Source organism: Kogia breviceps, chromosome 2, assembly GCF_026419965.1.
Source record: "Kogia breviceps isolate mKogBre1 chromosome 2, mKogBre1 haplotype 1, whole genome shotgun sequence".
In the NCBI taxonomy this organism is placed as follows: Eukaryota; Metazoa; Chordata; class Mammalia; order Artiodactyla; family Physeteridae; genus Kogia; species Kogia breviceps.
In genome coordinates, this window is record NC_081311.1 from 154,215,361 (window position 1) to 154,235,895 (window position 20,535).

General features: G+C 33.5%; 1 protein-coding gene across 1 annotated transcript; it reads left to right on the top strand.

Annotated features, from left to right (window-relative positions):
• Positions 1 to 685: 685 nt before the first annotated feature.
• COX8C (cytochrome c oxidase subunit 8C) lies at positions 686 to 20,011 on the top strand. The gene is given in 3 exon segments (XM_059052868.1): positions 686 to 787; positions 19,809 to 19,977; positions 19,980 to 20,011. Coding segments are annotated over 3 exon segments (303 nt in total).
• The last annotated feature ends 524 nt before the right edge of the window (positions 20,012 to 20,535 follow it).

Sequence of the window (20,535 nt, forward strand, 5' to 3'; positions counted from 1 at the left end):
GAATATTTATGAAAAGTAAAATTTGAGGGTTTTTTACATTTTTACACCCCAAAACATCATTTTTTTCCAGTGATTAAAAACTTATAAAACCATTCTTACTTTGCAGGCTTGTCAAAAATAGGTGACAAGCCAGGTTTACCCCATGGGTGATAGTTTCCTGACTCAGGTACTATGAAAATTTGGGACCCATAAACTAACTGAGTTTGATATTAAAGGCACATATATTTCTAAAAACAATGAACTTTGGGAGTTCCCTGGCAGTCCAGTGGTTAGGACTTGGAGCTTTCATTGCTGAGAGCCTGGGTTCAATCCCTGGTCAGGGAACTAAAATCCTACAATCCGTGCAGTGAGGCCAAACAAACAAAAGCAATGAATTTTACTAGGGAAGTTTCAAATTTTATTACAAAAAATTAATACATAAGGTTCAAATATTCATCTTTTTAGTAATTTGGTTATTGAATACATTGCTGAGAAGGCACATGAGCATTGTGCTAAAATATCCCTTGAGTTAGAAAAAGAAAGTTGGAAAAAGCAAGTTAGATCAAGACTTAATGTGAGGTTGAATTTCCAGTAAAAATTGTTTATTACCTTAGAAATAGCCAATCAAAATGGATCCAGACATATTTTCAGAACACATGGTAGTCACATTTGTGAAAACCTCACCATTAGTCTAGATTGCAGCAAAATGGAGTATACACCTCGAAGTTCCCAAACCCCCACAGAAACACTGACAAACAAGCAAAAACGGTCAAGCCCAACTTTTCAGAACTCTGGAAAACAGTTAAAGGTTTACAGTAACTAATCAAACATTGAATCAAGAAAAAGGTAACTTTCAAATGGTAGCAAAGATTTATGATGTTTTTACTTGCCCTTGCCCCACCCCCTCCCCAGCACAGTAGCAGTCTTAAAGAAAGAAAACTTGCATTCCTTGTGTAAGTCCTTGGTCCCTGCTTTTGAAGGAAGCAGAGCAGACTTCATTGAAAAATTATTGTGTTTGTCTGTTACAAACTGGGAGCTGCCTGAAATGTAGAAAAGCACTTGTCCCTGTTCAGCTTAACTGGGAACTCAGACCAGAAAAGCAGTAGGCATAGCTCAAAAAAACTGCAAGCCAAATTAACAACTCACAGATGCTTAGGGGAAAAAAATGTGATGGAAACATAAAACAGATGCCAAAAGCCCTGGAACAAAAGTTAGGGAGTTTCATTAAGAAACTAAGGCATTCAAAAGCACCCATGAGAGGAATTTAGAAAGCCATGGACATGCCCAGAACAAAACTCATGCTCAGAAAAGATATGAAACACCCTAAATTTTCACCTCAAACCAACCTTAGACTCAGTGTAAGCCTACCTAAGTATTCGAAGTAGTTCCCTTCATAGATCCAATCTGCACAGACTATGGTGTGTATTTTTTTTAGCTCCTGGTGTTCAAGGGAATCTCTATGAAAACTCTAGCTTAACACAAGGAACAGAGACTTCAGTGACCACAGAAGATTAGGAACACATCCTCTGAAAATATAGTTTGGGGAAGTCACTAAACAAATGGGCTACTATAACCTTCAAAAATCAAAAACATAGGGCTTCCCTGGTGGCGCAGTGGTTGAGAATCCGCCTGCTGATGCAGGGGACACAGGTTCGTGCCCCGGTCTGGAAAGATCCCACATGCCGCGGAGCGGCTGGGCCCGTGAGCCATGGCCACTGACCCTGCGTGTCCAGAGCCTGTGCTCCGCAATGGGAGAGGCCACAGCAGTGAGAGGCCCGTGTACAACAACAACAACAACAAATCAAAAACATTAAAAAAAAAAAAACAAAAAACCACGGAAAAGAGGGAGATCTGATTTTCAAGTTACCACATTATAATATGCAAATGTCCAGTTTTCAACAACAAAAACAACCCCCAAAAACCCACAAGGAATACAAAGAAACAGGGAAAATATAGCCCCTTTAGAGGAACAAAATAAACATTAAGAAACTCTCCCTGAGGGAGTCCAGACTTTGGAGTAATTATACAAAGACCATAGAACAATTATATTAAATATCCTCAAAAAGCCAAAGGAAAACATAGACATAGACTGAAGGATATCAGGAAAATAATATGTGAACTAAATGAGAATATCAATAAAGAAGTAGAAATATAAAAGGGAACCAAACAGCCACCATGGAAAATTTTGACAGTCCCTCAAGAAGTTAAGCATAGAATTGCTATGTATTTCATTAATTTCACTTCTAGGTATATACCCAAAAGAACTGAAATCAGGGATTCAGATACTTGTACACCAATGTTCAAAGCAGCACTATTCACAAAAGCCAAAGGTGGAAACAACCCAAATGTTCATCAATAGGTGAATGGATAAACAAGATATAGTATAAATGTACAATAAAATATTATTCAGTCTTAAAAAGGAATAAAATTCTGATATACACTACAACATGGATGAACCTTGAAAACATTACGCTAAGTGAAATAAACCAGACACAAAAAAGGTTAATGTATGATTTCACTTATCTGAGCTACACAGAACTGGAAAATTCACAGAGAAAAGTCAAACAGATGTTAACAGAAACTGGAGAGAGCATGGATTGGGAAGTTATTGATTAATGGGTACAGAGTTTCTTTGGGAGATGATGAAAAAGTTCTGGAAATGGATAATGTTTGCAGATCATTATAAATGTACTTAATGGTACTGAATTACACACTTAAAAATGGTTAAAAGGGTAAATTTTGTTATGTATTTTTATCATAATAATAAATAACTTGTAAAAAATGGAACCACACAGATTCTGGAGATGAAAAGTACAATAACTGAAATAGAAAATTCACTAGAGAGGTTCAACAGAAGATTTAAACACACAGAAGAAACAATCAGTGAACTTGAAGATAGAAAAATTGAAATTATTTAGTCTGAGAAGCAGAAAAAAAATGAAGAAAAATAAACAGAGCCTAAAACACATATATGAGATAAGGACCTATGTGATACTGTCCAGCAGACCAAAATATGCATTATGTGAATCCCAGAAGGAAAAGAGAAAAAGGACAGAAAGAATATGTAAAGAAATAATGGCTAAAACATCCCAAATTTATCGAAATTCATGAATCTACAAACCTATGTTTCAAAATTGGATAGACTCACACCAAGAAACATTATAATCAACCTGTCAAAAGACAAGCTATCATGAAAACAGTGAGAAAAGTGACACCTCACATTCATTTACAAGGAACCTCAATAAGATTAACAGGTAATTTCTCATCAAACTATGTGTGACAGAAGACAGTAGGATGACCTGTTTAAGGTGCTGAAAGAAAAAAACTATCAACTAAGAATTCTGTGTCAAACAAAACCATCCTTAAAATAGGGAGAAATTAAGACATTCCCAGGTAAAAGCTGAGGGAGTGTGTTATCACTAGACCTGCCCTACAAGGATTTATAAAAAGAATCCTTCAGATTGAAATGAAAAGATTCTAAACAGTAACTCAAAGCTTTGTGAAAAAGTAAAGTTTTCTGGTAAAGGTAAATACATAGGCAAATATAAAAGACAATGTTATTAATTTTTGGTTTGTAACTCCATATTTTCCTATAGGATTTAGAAGACAAATACATTAAAATTATAATTCAATGGTATTGGCCACATCATGTATATATTTTTTATAATCCTTATTGTATTCTACATAGAATAACTACAGGGGGGAAGAGGAGATAAAGCTGTATAAGAAAAGCGATTTTCCATGCCATTAAAGTTATGTTGACATTAATTCAAATTATGTTATAAATTTGTAAATGTATTCTCTCCATGGTATGGTAATAAAATATTATTTTATAAACATTTTAGATGTTAATAAAACATCTAAAAATATACAGAAAATAAAAAGATAGTCAAATGGCTCATCACAAAACAACAACACACAAAAGAAGGCAGTGATGAAGAAAGTGAAGGATAAAAATACCTGTAAGCACACAGAAAATAGTTAAATGGAAAAATCCTTCCTTATCTGTAATTACTTTACATGTAAATGGAATGTATTCTCTAATCAAAAGGCAGAGGCATATAGAATAAAAATAATAATAATAATACAACTATATACTGCCTACAGGAGATGCATTTTAGATCCAAAGAAACAAATAGATTTAAAGGATGGAAAAAGATACTCCATGCCAATAGTAACCAAAAGAGGCCTGGGTTGCTATATTAATATCAGACAAAATAGACTAGGTCAACGTTATGAGACAAAAAATGGCATTATATATTGATAAAAGGGTCTATTCATTAATAAAACAATTATAAACATATCTGCACCAAACAACAGAGCCCCAAAAATAAATAAAGCAAATAATGACAGAATTCAAAGGAGAAACAGTTTTTCAATATACCACTTATAATAATGAATAACTTCTATATAGAATATCAATAAGTATTATAGAAGACTAAAATAAAACTATAAATTGATTAGATCTAACAGACATATAGAGCACTCCATCCAGGAAGAGAATCCACAAGGGCACACAGAATATTCTTCAGAATAGACCATGTTAGGCCACAAAACAAATCACAATAAATTCTAAAAGACTGAGTCAAATAAAGTATCTTTTCTGACCACAATGGAGTAATGCTAGATATCAGTAAGGAACATTGGAAAATTCACAAATATGTGGAAATTAAATGACATACTCTTAACCAATGGGTCAAAGAAGAAATCTCAAGAGTTTAGAAAATACTTATAAATAAATTAAAATAATGATACAACATAACAAAACTTATGGGATGCAGCAAAGGCAGTGCTCAGAGGGAAATTTATAACTGTAAACATCTACATTAAAAAAAGAAGAAAGATCTCAAGTCAATAACCTTAACTTCACACCTTGAGGAACTAGAAAGAGGAGCAAAATAAACCCAAAGCTAGAAGAGAAAGTGAAATAATAAAGATTAGAATGAAGAAAAATAAAATATGCACTAGAAAAACAATAGAATCTATGAAGTCATATGTTTGTGTTTTTGAAAAAAATGAAAATTTACAAACTTTTAGCTAGATTGACCAAAAAATAGGAAACTTTCCACTTTTCACCATTGAGTATGATGTTATTAGCTGTGGGTTTTTAATAAATCACCTTTATCATGTTGTGGAAGTTCCCTTCTATTCCTAGTTTTCTGAATGTTTTTATCATGAAGGAATGGTGGATCTTGTCAAATGCCTTTTCTCTGTTCATTGAGATGATCATGTCACTTTTCTTCTTCAATCTATTAATGTAGTCCCAATTAGTTACTTAGGGCTACTGTTACAAAGCACCATAAACTGAATGGCTTAAACAACAGAAATGTCTCACGATTCTAGAAGCTAGAATTCTGAGATCAGAGTTTGCAGGGCCATCCTTCCTCTGAAAGCATTAGAACAGGATCTGTTCTAAGCCTGTCTTCTAGCTTTTGGTAGTTCTTTGGCTTTGGGCAGTATAACTCCAGTCTTCACATTGGATTTTCCCTGTGTATGTCTGGGTTTTTACATGATGTTCCTTCTACAATAACATTAGTCATATTGAATTAGGGTCCCACCATACTCCACTACAACTTCATCTCAACAAATAATTATATCCTCAATGACCCTATTTCCAAATAAAGTGACTTTATTTGGTAGAGAGGTTAGAAAATCAATATATGAATTTGGAGCGGGCACAATTCAAACCATAACAGTGTATCATATTGGTTAGTTTTCTCATGTTGAACCTTCCTTGCATTCTGGGATAAATCCCATTGAGTCATGATGTCTAATCCTTTTAATATGCTATTAAATTCACTGTGCTAGTTTTTTGTTGAGAATTTTTGCACTTATATTCATAAAAAATATTGGTATTTAATTTTCTTTTCTTGTGACGTCCTTACATGGCTTTGGTGTCAGGGTAATGCTGGCCTCATAGTACAGGTTAGGAAATGTTCCTTCCTCTTCCATTTTTGGAAAAGTTTGAGAAATACTTGTGTTAATTCTCATTTAAGTGTTCAGTATAATTCACTACTGAAGCCATCTTGTCCTGGATTTTTCTTTGTTGGGAGAGTTTTAGTGCCCTGTTTCATCACTACTATACAACATCATAATAGAACGTTTTTTTTTTAACCAGAGCAATTAGACAATAAAAAGACATAAAAGGCATCCAAGTGGGAGAGAAAGAACTAAAACTATCTCTATTTGCAGATGTGAATAGACATTCCCAAATATGCAAATCCACAGGAAGGCTACTATAACTAATAAGTGAACTCAGCAAGGTTACAGGACAGAATATAAACACAAAAAGTCAATTCTATTTCTATACACCTAAAATAAATAATCCCCCCCAAATTAAGAGCAATTCCCACTACAATAGCATACCTAAATAAAATAATAATAATCAATCAATCAAGGAGGTGAAAGACTTAAACAATAAAAAGTTCATAACGTTTCTGAAAGAAATTATAAAAGGACTAAATAAATGGAAAAGACCTTCATGTTCTTATATTTTTGGCAATGGATTATTAGATATGACACCAAAAATGTGAGCAACATATCTGGACTCCATCAAAATTAAAAACTTTTGTGCATCAAAGGATATTATCATGAAAGTGAAGAGACAACTTGTAGAATGGATGAAAATATTTAAATATTTTCAAATCATATATCTGATAAAGGTGTAACATCCAGAATATATAAAGAACTCATGCAACTCAAAATAAAAAACAGTTAAAATATGGGCAAAGACTTGAATAGACATTTCTCCAAACAAGATACAAAAATGGCCAATAAGCTTTTGTAGACATGCAGTATCATTAACCATTAGGAAATTGAAATCAAAACCAGAATGTCTTACTGTTTCATACATACTAGGATGACTTTTTTTTTTTTTTTTTTAAGGAAAATGACAGGGTTGGCCAGGACATAGAGAAATTAGAATACTCTTAAATTGCTGTGGGGAATTGCAGTTGCTGTGGAAAAGTTTGGTGGTTCCTCAAAAAGGTAAACATAGAATTACCATATGACTTAGCAATTCCACTCTGAAAACAGGAATTCAAATACTTATACAATAACACTCATTGCAGTATAATTTGCCAAAAGGTGGAAACAACTATTGTCAACAGATGAATGGACAAAAACAATGTGATATACACATATAGTGGAATATTATTCAGCCATCAAAGAATGAAGCCCTTATACATGCTATAACAGAAATGAACCTCTAAAACATTATACTAAATAAGTGAAATAATCCAGACACAGGACAAATATTTATTCTCCTTCAATTATATATTGTATGCAATAGGCAAATGCATAGACCTAAAAAGTAGATTAAAGGTTACCAGGAACAGGGGTTGAAGGTAGGAATGGAGATTACTGCTTACAATTACTACTTAATTGTTGCAGTTTCTACTTGGAGTACTGAGAAATTTTTGGAAATAGTGGTGATGATTCCTCAAGACTGTGAATGTAATGCCACTGAATTTTACACTTAAAAATGTTTAAAATGAAAAATATTGTACGTTCTATCACAATAAAAGAAATTTAAAACCCTCACCCTTCTGGAGAAACTGAAGATGTTATATCTAACTAGAACTGGACATAGAATAACTGAACTGAGAAAAGCATCAATAAATGAAAAGAGTTACTTACTAGGCACATCTAATGCAGAAAACAGGAAGACCTATTTCATTAGATAAACCTAGACAACTGGATGTAACGTTTTTAAAGGTAAATGAAAAAGGCAATGATGAGAAGATATGAGTGGGCAGGGAGACACAGTTCTGTTACCCTCTTAAACTGGACTCTGAGAATGGAAATGCAGTAAAACTGACTGGCTGAAATTGTAATCCTCATTGACCATTCAGAAGAAATGCAATCTTTTACAGGTTCTGCAATTCTTTATTATGGATATTCTTTATCATACACTGTAGTGATGCAAAAAGGCCAATAAATAGAATAATGGAAAACTAACCTCTGCTATGGTTTTAAATCCTCAAACTAGTGTTCCACAGTAGCACTGTTCTTATTTTAACAATATTAATTAGACTTTAAATACTAGGTTTCCCTCACTTTTTCTTATTATACTTGCACTACCATAAACCTTTCTCATATATTTTCACATCCTCATAATAAAACTAACTTCTTCCCTCTTTTACCTTGTCCTAAAGCTAGCTATCCCAATGTTGCTAATCTTATGCATAAGTTTCAGTAAGGAGCTTATCAGGTCAATAGTTTTATCTCATACTCTATTTTTTTGGAAAACATAGATATCATGACCAAATGCAATGTGCAGTTTCCCACTGCAGCATGATCAGAAATGCTGGCCTATAGCAGTTCTAAGGAAATTTTGTGGGTTTTTTCCTTAATTTATACCAAACTCTAATACCAGACTTGCATTTTTCCTAAAGAAGGAGACCAATTACTGAACTAACACATTACTTCATACACAGAATTATGAGTTCACCCTCATATATCCAAGAGGACCTAATTTCATTTGCTGCTTACATTCAATTAAAGCAACTAAAAACTACGAATCTGAGATGTAACTTAATCATATGGCAAGATGGAGCCCTTGATAAAACTTTGAGAAAAACAGTGATCAGCCCTCAATCTTTGCTGACTTCTTGACCATTCCTCCATTCCCTATCTTCTATGGTCAGTTCTTAGGCCTCCCTTTTCCATCTGCTTCCCTACTCCTGTTACCCTGATTTCTATTTCTTTTTCTTGAGACCATCTTTGTTGTACAGTGATACAATGGATCAAATTTTTGGAATGTGTTAGATTATTTAATTGGGACACAGGCACTGAGTTAACAATAATACAGTGCCTGTACTATAGGCCCAAAAATTCACTGATTCAAAGGTTGCATTTTTGTTTTTAGTATTCAGTTTGTAAATCTAAGTCTCCTTAAACTTGTAACACAACCTGTCACTTATAATAGTCACTTGTAAATATAGTAAATTTGTGTTAAAATTAAAGGCACGCACTTTTACTTGTGCCCTTTGTTCAAATAATACTTAATTAGTTTATCATTTTGACAGTGGAGAATTACCTTATTTAACAGTTTACAAATTTCATTAGGTAAATTCCTTAAGACGGTTCAAGCTATATGAAAAAAATTATTCTATTTTTCTCAAGCATTCAAAATATCTACATCTCAATCTAGACAACAAAGGCCTACCACTTATAAAACTCTTTTAAATTTAATAAATCAGACTTTTAAAAAAATCAAACACTCAAGTATTTCAAAGCATGAAAAAAAGCATAGCAATTATAAAATTTGTCACTACGCTTCTTAAATATATCAAATAAATTAGCAATGCCATGGATTTTTTATAAACATGCACCCATTCAAGTACACCCACACACATATATGAATATTTAAACATTATTATAATTGTAAGGTAGCTTTAAGCTTTGTGACCAAAAACAAAGTTTGGGGTGATGAATTTCATTGGTGGGTGTCATTAGAGGGCCTGAAATGACTGAAGATTACCAGGATCACCTCACCACTCTAAGGCTAAGAGCAATGATCAGAGAGGAAACCCAACTGTCAATATTTGCTCAATTGAAGCAGTCATCCCCAAAATTTGTCCTCTGATACTGCTTTAATTAACTGAACATGTAACCAAAAGAGATTATTTAAACAAGAATAACAGGATGTTGTCAATTAAGAAGTTTATTTTTCCATTAGCAGAATGAGATCCCATGGAAGGCAAAAGGAAGGAATATTAGAACACTTACAGAAAGATGAAGAAACTGTTTTCTCTGAATACCAAAGTATTGTCTGTGTTAATGTGCAGAAGTTGTGGCTGGGACTTTTGGCTATGGCTTTGAGGAGTTTAATGAATCCTCCTCCTCAAAAATATGTGTAAAATTAGACAGAATTATCAAAACAAACCATATTAGGAATCTGGAAATAGAACAATGGCAAAAAAAAATGGGAAGGGATTATTCATAATTTCAGGTAAGAATAGAGTCTGTTTTTTGCATGGGCGGGGGGGGAGTGGTGTGGGGCTGCTCCCTTCCTTCTCTCTTCTCATCTTGATCAGCCAGGACACTTTTCACAGAGCATGGCTGACCACCATAACAAGAAGCTTTGCTTCCAGAAAGGCACACTTGATTTGAGGTGAAAGCTAAAAACTTGTGGTGATTTTTTTTCATTAATAGTAGGGAACTGAGTGGGAAATAAAGGGCAAAACCTGTAACTCTGCTAGGAATAGTTTGTAGTCCTAGTTGGTAGAGTGCCCTATCCAGAGAGGCTGGATACTGGAGAAATATGTAAGGGTGAGATAAGCTGTCCTGGCTGACAAAGAAATTATGTACATGCATAAGGAATACTTGAGAGATCCTGAGATCGCTCATCCCTGAGATATTTCAGATATCTGAGAAGTGGAAGCCTAGAAAGACTGGAAGACTGGCTGTATTTTGAATGCATTTCAACATACATGCAGGTAATTAGGCTAAGGTTTAAATTCTTAAGTACTTGAGTTGTAGGAGCACATGCTTTTCCCCTATCACTGGCTGAGAGCTTTGCAGTCTTAGCCTCTTAGACACCAGGCTAAAACATAATTAGAATAAAAAATATGGGAAGAGATATAACCAGATATATTCTTTGAGATGAAGGAAAGTTACAAAGAATAAAGTAGGATTCAGATTGCTACAACATATTACCTAAAATGCACAATTTTGTCAATAAAATGAGGAAACATGAAAGAATAAGGAAACCATGATCCATACTCTGGAAGAAAAGCAGACACTATAAATGGACTTTCAGAGGCCCTAGATGTTGGATTTAGTAGATAAATGCTTCAACTATTTTACATATATATGTTTAAAGAATTAAAATAGGATAAAAATGACTCAATAAAGGGGATTTTCTAGTTACTTTTCGGTTATTTCTAGTTTAATCCCATTGTGTTCTGAGAGCAGTCACTACATGATTTCCATTCTTTTAAATTCATTAAGGTGTGTTTTATGGCTCAGAATGTAGTCAACCTTGATGAACATATTATGTGTGCTTGAAAAGAATGTATATGCTGCTATTGTTGGAGAAAGTGGTTATAGATGTCAATTATATCCAGTTGATTGTCCTTATTGATTTTCTGCCTACTGAATCTGCCCATTTATAATATGGGGATGTTGAAGTCTCCAGTGATGGTAATGGGTTTATCTATTTCTCTTTGCAACTTTATTAGTTTTTGCCTCATGTAGTTTGTCATTCTCTTATTAGGTGCATACATGTTAAGGACTGTTATACTTCTTGGATAATTTATCCTACTATTATGTAATGCCCCTATTTATCTCTGATATCTTTCCTTGCTTTGAAGTCCTCGCTGTCTAAAATTAATATAACTACTCCTGTCTTCTTTTGATTAGTATTAGCATATTATATTTTTCTCCATCCATTTACCTTTAACCTATATATGTCTTCATATTAATGCAATTTCTTGTAGACAACATATATTTAGTCTATTTTTTTACTCATCTGACAACTTGTCTTTTAATTGGTAAATTTAGACAATTGATGTTCAAAGTAATTACTAACTTAAAAGGATATTAGAGGACAAAACTACTAATCATCCCAAATCTCATAGATCATTTGTTATCACTTTAATGTCAGCACTTTTACTGGCAAAAAAAAAAAAAAAACTGGAATGAATACAGCTATATTACAAATTAATCATATGTTATTACAAATTGATCATGTTTTCAAAGGTAACACTAAATTATAAAATTTCCAGTATCACAAAGAAAAAAAATGTGCTCTCAAACATTTCTATGCTATAGCACTTATAAGAATGATGTTTAATTTAATAATGCTATTTAAAGCATTTCAAAAGTTGAAAAGCATAGTGAAATATACCTTTGTGAAGGAGCTTATTTTTGATAGTACATATAACTTAAGTTTTTATTTTGATGGAATAAAATCACCTTTGGAATTTCTAAGAAAAATCTTAGTTCAAAAATTCTTACTGACAGAAATTCCAAGAAAGTTGTACTAGAGAGGTGATATGACAAAAATGGAAGAGTTATGAGAATTAAATGATTTGCAATGTGTAAAGCACTTAGAACAGCCTGACACAAAGTAAATTTAAGAGTGCTCAAATGAAATAATTAACATATATTCCCAAGTAACCTCTCATTCCTAATTCCTTCCCTGGAGAATTAAAACAATCCAGGAAATCATATTGAAAGGCACCTAGTTTACTTTAGACCAAAGCAGAGTTAACAGTCATACAATTTTTTCAAAGGCAGTTGGTGACACCCGAGGGACCTATGGCAAGGAAGTCTTGAGGTACTTTCACGTGAGGTAAAATCTTAGATTTGGAAACGTGCTAAGAGTTCTAGGGATAAAAAAATAATAATAAATATACTTAGGAAGTGCTCATATCAGTTAAATTTGGTTCTTGTAAGAGTTAACTAGCTCTTTTTACCCCAATAATCATGTAAAGATGTTATGTTGGTCAGATAAATTGCTCCCAGTGGGCACAGTGGCTTCCTCAGAGAATATTGCCACTTGCATCCAGAAAGATCTGAGTTGAGAGACAAGAGGTAGTTATGACTTTTCACCTCAATATATGCAAACTACAAGTGCTATGTCGATGATCTCAAAAGCTAAATTAAATTGCACACAGGATTTTAGATATATATCCTGATGCACTTGAATGCCACAGAGAGGGATGGCTTCAAATATTTACTGAGCTTCTACTACATCTCAGGCACCGCTCACATCAGGTAATACAGAAATAAGTAAAACAGTTTGCAGCCTCTGGCTCAGTATAGTATACAAGGAATATATATTAACTGATAATCACAATAATGTAAAATAGGTAGTATGGCTAATACAAACAAAACATGAAAGATAAATGAAAAACATATCTAAATGTACCAAATAGCACAATTTTTAAATCACTGAACTCTCAGTTCCATAGTAATTACATAAATTTGTAGAAAATGAAAATACAAATATGTCTTCTGTAACAAAAAAAAGATAACTGTATGACTGATGGAAATATAAGCAATATAAAGAACTGTATTATATCACCATCATAGAAAAGAATCTGGAAGTCAGATATAAAAGCATGTAAAGAGGGCTTCCCTGGTGGCACAGTGGTTGAGAGCCCGCCTGCCGATGAAAGGGAGACGGGTTCCTGCCCCGGTCCGGGAAGATCCCACATGCCGCGGAGCAGCTGGGCCCGTGAGCCATGGCCGCTGAGCCTGCACGTCCGGAGCCTGTGCTCCGCAACGGGAGAGGCCACAACAGTCAGAGGCCCGCGTACCGCAAAAAAAACCCCCAAAACACATAAAGAAACATTTATAAATATGCATGTATATAAGTAGAAGTCTGGAAAGTGATACGGGAAATTGAAACAGTTGTTTTAGCTCTGAGGCGCATTTATTTTTTTCTTTTATAAAATATTCATGGGGTTAAAATTAATAAGTGAATAGCTATATTGACCTTCCTTTCTGCTATTACGTTAATTATCTGCTACTTCTGTTATTACATTATCTATTATGGAGTACATTTCAAAACACGTGGGTTTTGGTTAATCCATATTTAAATATTATAATGTGGTGAATAATGACAGAGAGTTGAGAAACAAACACACCTGGGTACATATTTTCTCTCTGTCACCCACTACCTGGGACAGGTTACTTATTCTTGCTGTAAAATGGGATACTAAGAATTCCCATTTCACAGCGATGTTGTGAAGAATTATTGAGGCATGTAGATGATGCTCAATAACTGTTATTACTCTCAATTATTATCAACTACTGACTTTGTTTAGCAATTTCACTTTACAGGTGAGAAAACTGAGATCGAAAAAAGTTAATAGACTTACCCAAGGTCATAGATCATAAAATTTAAAGCCAGATTTACAACTATTTATTCTAAATAACAGCTACTTTGCTGTATGTTGATGAATTTTAGTTAAATTTACCATTACTTCAATTTTTTTCTAAAATTAATGAATTGTATATAATTCACAGATAATTTTCATTCAGATGAAATATCCTCAATGCCCTAATATTCCTTCAGAGGCCAGAAATATTCACTCCACTAGTGAGTCTTGTGCAGATGTTCCATACTCTATAAAAAATATGAGGAAAAGGTAAAAATCTCACCTATCCCCACTCCACACCTAGAAGCCCTTTTTGCCTTGCAGTAAGAAAACTATTTCCAGCTAATAATTTGGAAAAAAATCACAGGATCATGTTGTTCGCTTTTGTGTTCTCAGAGGATCACAGACTTACACTGCATTTTGTCCAATGCCCAAAAACAATTATTTCATATGTTTTGTCTGCCTTCATATTTTGTTTTTGCTGAAGGAGAAAGGGTAAATTCAGTTCATTACTCTGTCATAGATGGAAAGGGAAGTTATTATTTTATTTTTACTCTTATTTTAAAATTATTTTATTAGAAAACTATTAGGTAGTTTTAGTTGGAAACTTCCTACCAGATCAACTAAAAGATTTTATACACTAGAGTTTAATCAGTTCAGTTCATGATCAAGACAGTTTTATATACATTCCTTGTGGAGCACATGAATTTCCTCTGAGCTTAGAACACCAAGTCTAAATATCCCTGACCTTAGAGAACAACTAAGAGTGCATGAGTTTAGTTTTTTATTGACTTGAGAAGTGTGGTTTAGATAAATCACTTTTTGACGTTCTAAACAGTTTCATCACATCATTCAGAACAATTATATATTGTGTTTAAGACTCCCGTTGCTAATATGTGCCAGGCTCTGATATTATATATTTATAAAAATTTTACATCTGATCATCTTTTATCTATGATTACACAAAAGATTCCAAAATTCACAAGCTTCAATTTATTTAAAAGTTTGAAATAGGGTATTGTCTTAACTAAGAAATAAGAGTTTCAAAATAATACTATAACGCAATCAGATAATTGATCATTATCAATATGTTTTGGTATAAACTATATACTCATTTTCTGAAAATTATATATTTCTAACTTGCTGACAGCCTATTTTAAACACTGAATAAACTATTTTACTCTCTAATGTATTTCACTTATGATTTATTTTTTATTGCAGTATAAGGAAAAAGAAAGCAGCTGCATTCTCCAGCTGTGACAAAGTGTTTCAATATATGAGGCAAGCAACATCAGTAATAAATAAAGCAATTTACTTCTTTACAAAAATGACTATCTCTATTTAATATCAAAGCTGTTGCTAGTGGTAGAGACTAGCAGCTGGTATGGCTAAAGTGAATACTCACAGGGAAATTAGGTTGCCACTATATCAGCTATATTATGCTCACAAAGGTATACTAAGATTCCTGTGGAAAACATTTAAGTGCTTTCCTTTAGAATTCACTACCAAGAAACTATCTTATTTCACTTAGGTCACTGATAACAATTGAGTGACAGAATGCAGTCCACTGCTGCTACCACAAAGCAGTTAACTTCCACTTCCCATTGTAGGCAGAGTCCAGAGTGCCCTTTAATGATAAATAAGAAATGTACTAAACTCATAAAATTTATGCAAAAAAATAAAATTATATTGCATCTCCAGAGGTTGCCATGTTTCTAGAAAAGCTAGGGGCTGTGGAACTAGAGTATGTTCCAATATGAAGCTTTCAGGTAATTCATCATTTTACACACGAACACTCACACACACACACACTTCCCCAGTTATCAACTATCACAAGTTAGACTACTATGACAAAACTAAAACTTCCCAAAGGGGCTTCAGAACTAGTTGTATTTTCGAGCAACCACTAATCTATAAGGACCTATGGTTAGACTGAATTTTCTGCCATTTTCACTAGAGAAACCAGGCAACTACCCAACAGTTATTTTGAACCATCAACCTGGAATCATATTTTCACACTAATATTTGGATATTAGAGATCAAGGCATCATCTATTCATGGATCCAGGTATGTGTCTTGAATTTACATATGTCAACAACTAAGAACTTGCACTGTGTTCATATTTCATTGAAATAACTATAGCTTATATTTGGATATCACCTTATAGTTTACATTATATTTTTTGTATATTAATATATTTAATAACTTTGTAAGATGGATATGAGAGTGTAACAGAGAAAAACAAACCTGACTCCATATTGGATCTATTCCTTTAGCTCTAACCCTTGTGCTCTGTTGCCTGTGCTTAGTCATGCTGGCTGTGCACCTTTGTAAAAGAATGTTACCTATAGCCTGAAATATACATGATAGGCTCTGACCTTTAAAGGTATAACACTTTTCCATTTATATAGAGAGAAAAAGTTGCAGAACAGAGAATAACATTTGCCTTCTTGGAGGCTTACAAGAACATTGTGAGGGACAGCTGCAAGAACAAAGGATTTCTTCACCAAGAAGTCTGCAACCTTTTAGTATAAAAGAAGCCTGAATTCTAACTCTCGTAAGATGGTTCTTTTGGACACTAGTTCACTATCTTTTTGGTTCAGTCTACTGGCTTTCCAAATAAAGACACTAGTCCTTGCCCCAACAATTTGTCTCTCATTTATTGGCCTGCCATGAGGCGAGCAGTATGATCTTGGACCCAGTAAAAAAGGAATTATTGCCCCACTTGATATGAGACCATGAATTTCAGAAGGGTAAATAATAGCCTAATGCTACATAGCTAACCATTTGCAATCTGTTTTCTAGACTGTGAAAAAGGAAAATTCCACAGAATAACCGTCAAAGTCATTATCATTAGACTAATACACTAAGTTTGGTAAATAAGTTAATGATAGGGCAAAAAGCTTATAATAGAAAATTAATGGAGAAAGGAGATGATTACAAAGGAATTTCTGTTAACTTGCATGTTTTCATCAGTATTTTATCCTATATCTCTTATTGTATCAACTGAAATAGATTTCTGCATATAAAACCACATTATGTATTATTTGTGGAGAAATTCTGTATTCTGAGTGCTGACAATCTTGTCAACTTGCTTGAACTACTAAATGCCCAGCAGGTACATACTGATAAGAATTTTTATACCCCAAAGGTCTGACACTGAGGACAAATTGGAAAACTTTTCCATAGCTGTCAAATAGTACAACATGATTATAGAAAACTAAGAGGTAACTTAAAAGGCCACTTCTTCGTTTTCTATATTTCATAAAATGGTCAGTGAAGTAAAAATTATTTTCTCAATAATAATAACAGTAATATGAAGAAGCAGAAGAAGAGAAAGAAGAGAAGGAAGAAGACGAGGAAGAAGGGAAGGGGGAGGTGGAGAACAAGTTTGCCTTTTTCATGCTACTTTCTTAAGTATTCCAGACCACATTATGTATATTACAACTGAATGAATAAGCTCTCTTCTATTGAAACAAACATGAAAGAGATTTCTAAAATGATAAGATGCCACTCTTCTTGCTATTTTTGTGTTTTAAAGTTATTTTTATAGTTATATAAATATATAGAATATTTTATAAATATTTCATAATATATTTGTTTTAATTATATTGTTATATTATATATAATACCTATTTTAAATGAATACTCTAAAAGTTCTCCATTTAAATTTCTAATATGAAAAATATAGAATTTACCCACATTAAGGGTCTCCACAAATTTTAAGAATTTTATAAGTTTCTGAGAGCAAATTTTGAGAGCCACTCCCTTAAATTATGTTTTAGAATGTGTTACACCAGGTACATAACTAATATATTCATCTTTTCAAATGGGCAAAGAGTTCTGCTTGTGCTACATATAATGAGTTCTTTTTGTCTGGTCTACTAATTTAAAATTTTAGAATAAATATTTTCTATGGAATATTTTTAAAATACTCATAAACTATCATTAAGCATAGGTAAATGAAATAAAAATTCATATTAAGGATGTGGATCAAAATTTGTTATTTAATTTGATAGTTTATCATTGTAGGTAAATAATTTTCCTTTTCATAGTCATGACAATTTATTATTATATTGGTGATTATCTATAAAACTTATCTGTATAAGGAGTAGTATATTTTGAATTAGAGAGAAAACATGTAAACAGTATTCTGGCAATGGTCAAAGTGGATTATGTTAAATGACTTCAGTAATAGCACTCTCTTCTTTGGTGTTCAAAACAATAGATGTAAAAGGTTCCTGACTGCAAATTTTGAGAACCACTCAAAAGCACATGTGTATTAGAAAATTTTTTTTCAATAAATGTAATTGTCCTCCCTTATAACACAAAATATTTAAAATAATCAGTAGTTAGAAACAACCTATAAAATAAGAATGCTAAAGTTAAAACTAAAGTAATTTGAAAGTATACTATGGGATGTAGATTGGCATATTTTAGATTACCTGAATAATCCCATAATTCTGTCTTTTACAATTTCTAGGGTATGGATATATGACGTTACATTTTCACTTAGAAAACTGATTTAACACATATTATGTGTCACAAATTGTGAGTAAAACTGGAATACGAAGTTAAGATGGATGTCTCAGGCCTAGATGTTACAAAATTTCCAGTCTCTTGGTATGAAAAGTATATATGTATATTATTTGTTAAGTTTTATTGATATATATATACACATACACACACACACACACACACACACACTCACACACATAGATATAGATATAAATATAGGTATAAAAGGGTGTGAAGACCAAATCTTAATCTATGTAGAAGCTGGGAAGACCTGAAATAGACTAAGGGGTTCTATCAGTCTACTGTGGGTCCTGAAGTTCTGATACAATACTATGATGGTTGGTCATTTTGCATGAAATTTGGGAGGTTCATTTCATTATTAAATTTAATTGAATATTTGGTTTGTTTTGTTATTCTCCCAAGGGAATCTAAAAAAACTAGCTTGATCTGAGTTATGCTAGTTCTGCCTGTCTTGGTATAAAAGTTAACCTTTATTCTATCTTGGTTTACTTTGTTTCAGCACCAACTTTTGGTCCATATTCAACTGTTTTATTCTTATTGGAAGAAAATTATATATTATATAATTTTTTTATCATGGATCATAAGAGTAAAACTAAATTTATCACCACTGCCTAAATTAAAGTTTTTTGGCTACACTACTTTATTAACCTAACCACCAGCTTATGCTTCAATAGTTAAATAAACATCCTAATTTATGAAACTAATTGTATATATAACTGCAATTGTAGTAGTTAGGAATTATTAGTAGAGCTCATACATTGAAAATCTAGCAATCTAGTTAAACTAGCTAATCCTAGTTGTCTTGCATTGGGAAAGAGTTTAAGCAAACCATGCTAATAATAAAGGATACTTCTCTAACAATAACCAGTGCTCTTCTGCTCATTTAGTTGTAAGGATAGATAGGGCTCCATAGCAAAGAAAATAAAATCATGCATTGAAACATTTTCTTCACTATGTAAAGCAACCTATTAAAATATCAACACTGTGATTCCCTTGCAGGTATGAAGAAGCAACTGCCTCAAATCAATCATCTGAGCTCCTGATGTGGTTAGTTTTATGTCAACTTGACTGGGCCACGGGGTGCCCAGATATTTGGTCAAACATATTTATGGGTGTGTGATGGTGTTTCTAGATGCAATTAACATTTGAATTGATAAAAGCAAGTAAAGCAGATTGTCCTCCCCAATGTGAATGGGCCTCAACCAACCCATTGAAGGAATAAATAGACTAAAAAACTGAATAAGAAAAATTATTTCTAACTGCTTGACTGTCTTCAAGTTGGGACATCAGTATTCTCCCGCATTCAGGCTCAGTCTGGAACTTACACTACTGGCTGGCTCTCCTACATCTCCAGTTTGCTAAGTACAGATCTCAGATTTTATGTTATAAAACCTCGCCACGCGTCACTTCGCTTCACTTCACCTCGCCTCGTGTCTTCGCCTTGCTGCGCCTCAGCCAACAAGTCATGCCATGCCTGCTGGTTCTCTGCCTACTTCCCAGCCCCTGCTGGTCCTGCAGCCTGGTCAGCGCCTGGCCCACTGGGAGCCTCCGCGCCAGCGCCCCGTGTCGACCGTAGAGGTGGCTATTGCCCTCGTGGTGTTTTTTACCGCCTTCTTAACCCCCAGTGGTATGTGCTAAGCAATATGAACCAGTTCTGAAGACAGTAGTGGGAGAAGATGTAGAGCAGCTGTTAACATTCAACAAACTTTCAGAAAACACTGTGGCTTCTTTAAATGAGTAAAAGTGCTTAGTTGGGTTGATGATGCAACCGCTGTGGGTATTCACTTTCATAACCACATGCTTATGGTAAATATTTTGCACTTTTTTTGTATGGTGCATTATAGAAAGTTGTATAGTCATTTAAAAATGTTAAATAAAATTGAGACACTTGTTCATGCTTGGTAAAAATAAAAAGAGAGAGGTGTCTTATATTGATACCACACACACACACACACACACACACACACACACACACACACACACACACACACACAGAGTCAAATTCTCAAAAGCAAAGTATACAACAGTGTTTGCCAAGGGCTGGGGGGGATGGAGAAAATCGGGAATTGTTATTTAATGGGTATAAAATTTCAGTTACACTGGATGAGTAAATTCTAGAACATATGCTGTACAACATAGTACATATAGTTTACAATACAGTATTGTGCTCTTAAAACTTTAA